This window comes from Fukomys damarensis, unplaced genomic scaffold (assembly GCF_012274545.1).
Source record: "Fukomys damarensis isolate Sample0158 unplaced genomic scaffold, DMR_v1.0_HiC HiC_scaffold_13, whole genome shotgun sequence".
Taxonomy (NCBI): Eukaryota; Metazoa; Chordata; class Mammalia; order Rodentia; family Bathyergidae; genus Fukomys; species Fukomys damarensis.
The window spans coordinates 38,361,263-38,365,993 of NW_022900925.1; the positions used below are offsets into that span (position 1 = coordinate 38,361,263).

The 4,731-nt window shown below is 53.1% G+C and overlaps 1 protein-coding gene across 1 annotated transcript in view; it reads left to right on the forward strand.

Annotated features, from left to right (window-relative positions):
- Positions 1-6: 6 nt before the first annotated feature.
- The window catches only part of Rundc1 (RUN domain containing 1), a 6,183-nt gene continuing 1,458 nt past the window's right edge, over positions 7-4,731 (forward strand). Inside the window, exons 1-6 of the mRNA XM_033763068.1 lie at positions 7-840; positions 1,714-1,719; positions 2,441-2,599; positions 3,477-3,675; positions 3,989-4,090; positions 4,429-4,729. Of these exons, the coding sequence (XP_033618959.1) occupies positions 721-840; positions 1,714-1,719; positions 2,441-2,599; positions 3,477-3,675; positions 3,989-4,090; positions 4,429-4,729 (887 nt within the window). The 5' untranslated portion in view covers positions 7-720. The remainder of the gene's footprint in view (positions 841-1,713; positions 1,720-2,440; positions 2,600-3,476; positions 3,676-3,988; positions 4,091-4,428; positions 4,730-4,731) is intronic.

Genomic DNA, 4,731 nt, shown 5'->3' on the forward strand with positions numbered 1-4,731 from the left:
GCAGAAGCCACCGGCTGGATGGACCTGGGTGTGTCCGAGATAGACCGGGGGACAGGTGGACTGAGAGGCCTGGGATCCTGTGTGCAGAATGGGTGACCTGAGGCGCGCGTGCACTCTGAGTGAGGATGTGAGGAGCGGGAAGCCAGCTGAGCATCAAGAAGGCGACGGAGACCGAGCTACTCCGGTTTATTTGTCCCATGCCACATCACGTACCAGGTCCTCGGCACTTCCGGTGCGAGGGTGGAACCCAGAGCCTTGCACCTGCCCCTGAGCACGCCCACTCCCCCGTGCACTTTTGCTGATGGGGAGAATTGACAAGTGAAAGTGAGTTGGAACTCGTGGAAATTTCGGTTAGTTCCCATGCTTTCCTAGAATCTGGGCAGCCTTTAAATCTTTATGTTCTCTTAACTGAGCCAAAGTTTTGGCCATCAACATGGTCTCTTAGTAATCAAAAGGTCTCCTGATTGTATGAATTTCCTAACCATAGTGAAACTCTGATACCACACCAAGAAGTTGTTTCTTTACAGGCTTTAAATCCCTGTAAGTGCAGGGTGTGGATAGCTTGTGAGATTGAGACCTGCTGCTTTTCAGTTTCATTCTTCCAAGTTACAACCTACATGCAGCTGCCTTCTCCCTCCAGGTGCTCCAAAGCAACTGTGTTTACTTTTCCACCCTTCACTCCACAGACCCAAGCCCCTTGCACAGGAAGGGCCACTTCAAATGGCCACACTTAAAGATAGAAACCGTAGTCCAGCATGGCAGTGCACACCTATAATCCCAGCCCTCAAGAGGCTGAGACAGGAGGATCACCATGAGTTCCAGGCCAGCTCGGGTTCCATAGTGAGTTCAAGGGCACCATGAACTACATAGTGAGACCCTGTCTCAAAATCAAAAGCCTAGGTGCCATGGCATTAGGGTGGACAGGTCCTGCTCAGGAGCAGACAGTGCCAAAGGTTCTGTGTGGATGTGGTGTGGTTTTTTGTTTTTTATTGTTCATTTTTACTTTCAGTAACAGTGCAATGCTTTAGTTCTGAATCTTCCCCATAGCTTCCTCGCCACTTCCTTAACAGAGGCTTTCCCTTAGCTCAGTCTATACTGGCAATGGCATCTCTTCCTCCTGTTGAGCTTGTCCCTCTCACTCTTGTTACAAGTGACAGCATTGAGGAGTCTTCAGGGAAACAGAAGCGGGATTTATGCCTGGGGTACAAAGAAAACAAAACCAAGACCCTTTCCCCAGCTCTCTGTCCTTGGGCTGACCCGGTGACTTCCTCAGATCAGAGTTCAGCCTTTGAAGTTTAATCTAGTTCAGTGTCACACAACAAATATGTACTGAGAGCTGCCCTGTACCAGGCCCTGCCCTAAGCACTGGGAACTCAAGGTCAAGGCCAAGTCCCAGAGGAGTTGGTCAGTGGTGCAGACGGAATCGGGAACAGAGACTGTGGTGCAATCTGATGGTTGGAAGTGTACAAGTGCGAGGAGGAAGTGATCCATGCACCCACAGACAGTGAGGGCCCTGTAACAGAGCCACGCCCTTACTGGGTGTAGAATGGGGACAGGGTTCCCAGAAAAACCTGACAGAGGGGCCGGGGGGGGCACCCTAAGAGAGGAATGTTTTCATGCAGAGCAGAACGAAAGCCATAGGGTTGCTTTTTAGATGTGAACAGAAAGTTAACTTGTGTTTTGTTTGTTCTCTCTCATACCTTACTTCTGGAGGGCTTGGTGAGTACCATTTTAAGGTTAACTTTAATACCGTATAGACTTATAGTTTCAAATGCAGGCTTATACCTGAAAATGCCTTTTCCCCCCGTTTTTTGCACACACTAGGCAAGCATTCTACAAGTCAGCTGCATCCCCAGCCCACTTTTGTAGAATTTGACTACACAAAGTATTGAGGAGTGGGTGCCATGTTTCATTCCTGGGAGGCTGTTTTGGCTAAGATCAATTTTCTCTGGCCTAACTAGACCTTTGAAAAACAGAAAACAGTCTTAACAAAAGGCCCCATTGTACTTAGATCCAATTCCCAATGAAGGACAGATGTTTTCTTAAAGAAAATAAACATGTAAGAAATGAACATTCAGCAGGTGTGGTGGCGCACACTTGTAATCCCAGCACTCAGGAGGCTGAGACAGGAGGATCACTGTGAGTTCTAAGCCAGCCTGGGCTCCATAGTGAGTTCAAGGCCAGCCTGAACTACATAGGGAGAGCCTATTTTTTTTAAAAAAAAAAAAAACCCAAATCATTCCTACTCATGAACCTATCTCATGAGTGGAGGGTTTTGTCTGGATGATCTAGAAACAGTGTTTCATGATCATTACAGGATTACTTGAGCATTCTGTCCATCTGTCCAGTGCTGGGGCTGAACCCAGGGCCATGTGCAGGCTAGGCAGTTCTTAATGTGCCAGTGCAGCCCGTTCTGTAAATAGCTCCATTCTCCTCTCAGAGCGAGCAGGATAGACGGCAGCGCCTGGAAACCCATCGGGAGAAGCAGAGGGAACTGATCCTGCAGCTCAAGACCCAGCTGGATGACCTGGAGACGTTCGCCTACCAGGAGGGCAGTTACGACTCCCTGCCACAGGCCATGGTCCTGGAGAGACAGCGGGTGCGCCAGCCCCTCCTGAGAAGCTTCAGAGAAGCCCTTGGCCAGGCCAGCCCTGGGGGAGACTCCCGTCACACATGGGAGATGGGTTTTCAGGCCCTGATGGCACAGGAATGTTTTGGCTACAGTATGCCTTGGTGCTCTCTAGAGATTTTCCTTTAGTTGTCTAGAGTTGGGCAAGAAGAGATAGAAGGACCAGAAAGTAGGAAGGCATTCTGGCTGGGCACAGAGGTGCATGCCTGCAATTCCAGCTGTTCGGGAGGCTGAGGCAGGAGGCTCACTGCAGCCCAGGAGTTACAGTCTGGCCTTCCAACGTGGCTTCTCCTGGAACCCTTTAGAGAAAGTAAATGCGAGGCTTTCTAGATCATTAGCCACTGTAGGTCACTCACAGTATCCCTGAGTAGCCCAGCATAAGAACTTGCATTGAGAGCAGCGATTTCTCAGGGAGGAGTGGAGGGCTCCTGTTCCCTTGGGAGAGGAGCAGGAGCCTAGGTGAGATCCCTTCCAGCGGGTGCAGTGCTATGCACCTGCGATCCCAGCTGGGCAGGAGGATGGCAAGTTCAAGGGCAGCCTGGGTAACCTAGGGAGACTTTGTTGTTCGGTCCCGGGGATTGAACTCAGGACCTTGCACTTGCAAGGCAGGCAGCAGCACCACTGAGCTAAGTGCCTGGACCAATGAAACTGTTTAAAAAAAAAAACAGGCTGGCACACACTTGTAGTCCTAGCACTTGGGAGGCTGAGGCAGTAGGATGAGTCTGAGGCCAGCCTGGGCTACACAGTGAGACGCTGTCTCAAAAAAATAAAAACGAAAAGCAGAAGAAAGCTCCCCGCTGTCTCCTTGGACACCCCAGAGGTGTGCTCACAGCCACGGTCTTGGCAGGTGATCATAGACGAGTTAATAAAGAAACTGGACATGGACCTGCATGAGGACATCGGCTCGCTGTCCCCCGAGGAGCTCCGCCAGCGTGTGGATGCGGCCGTGACGCAGATTGTGAACCCAGCCCGAGTGAAGGAGCAGCTGGTGGAGCAGCTGAAGACCCAGATCCGGGACCTGGAGATGTTCATCAGCTTCATCCAAGGTCAGGGCAGGAGGAGGGCGCAGGGACACAGTCCTGTTCTGCCCGCTGAACACCCGGTCCACGTGGCAGAGCGGGAAGAACGCGGGAGCGGTTAAATCGCAGCACGGCCACTGCCGGCTTCCTTTCCTCGGCAGGTAGCTGAGCTTCAGTCTCACTCTGCTCTCCTATAAAACAGTGGTTCGTGCTTGTTTAGCTGGCACATCTGTACCGGCCACACGCTGGCCCTGTTTCCTTGGTGACAGGAAGGAAGGGCATGTAGATTTCTGGCCAGTGCGGCACCCTGATGCATCCCCTCTGTAACTCCTGTTTGCAGACGAAGCAGGAAACCCCTTGCAAACAAGCAGCAGACACTGCGCATGCAAGGCCAGTGGCAGGACAGCAGGCGGCAGTCGGGGACCCCCAGGAAGCAGTGCGGGTGAGTGGGGCGATGATAAGGGTATGCTGGCCTGACTGCGGTGAGGGCCGAGGCTCTGCCCCGGACACCCCTGGAGTGGGAGCATTGAGTTCTGTCTCAGTGCAGCTGGTGTGATTGATTAACCAGGAGAAAAGTGCACCCCTGCCTTCAGTGGCCTCTGTACCGTGGGGCAGAAGCAAAACTCAGTCTCTGCTGGGCCTGGTGACGCACACCTGTGATCCCAGCACTTGGGAGGCTGAGGCAGAAGGATCGCTGCTGAGTTCGAGGCCAGCCTGGACTATGTAGCGAGACCCAAAGGGCCCCTAGCTCATGAGCCCCTGTCTTTTTCCAAACAACAGAGGCAGGGGACGTGAACCGTGCCCAGGAGTCGGGGCTGCAGCTGGTGCACCGCGCACTGGCTGTGCTACAGATCTTTGCCATGAGCCAGTTCGGCTGCGCCACGGGACAGATCCCACCCAGCCTATGGCAGCGGAGCCAAGGCGACAGGGACTACACCCCTCTGCTGAAGCGGCTGGAGGCATCAGTGGACAGAGTGAAGCAGCTGGCCCTGAGCCACCAGCCGCAGGACCACGAGGTCACCTCCGCTAGCTTCCAGGACACGTCCCCAGGGGCCAGGGATGAGCTGACGGTGGCAGTGCGGA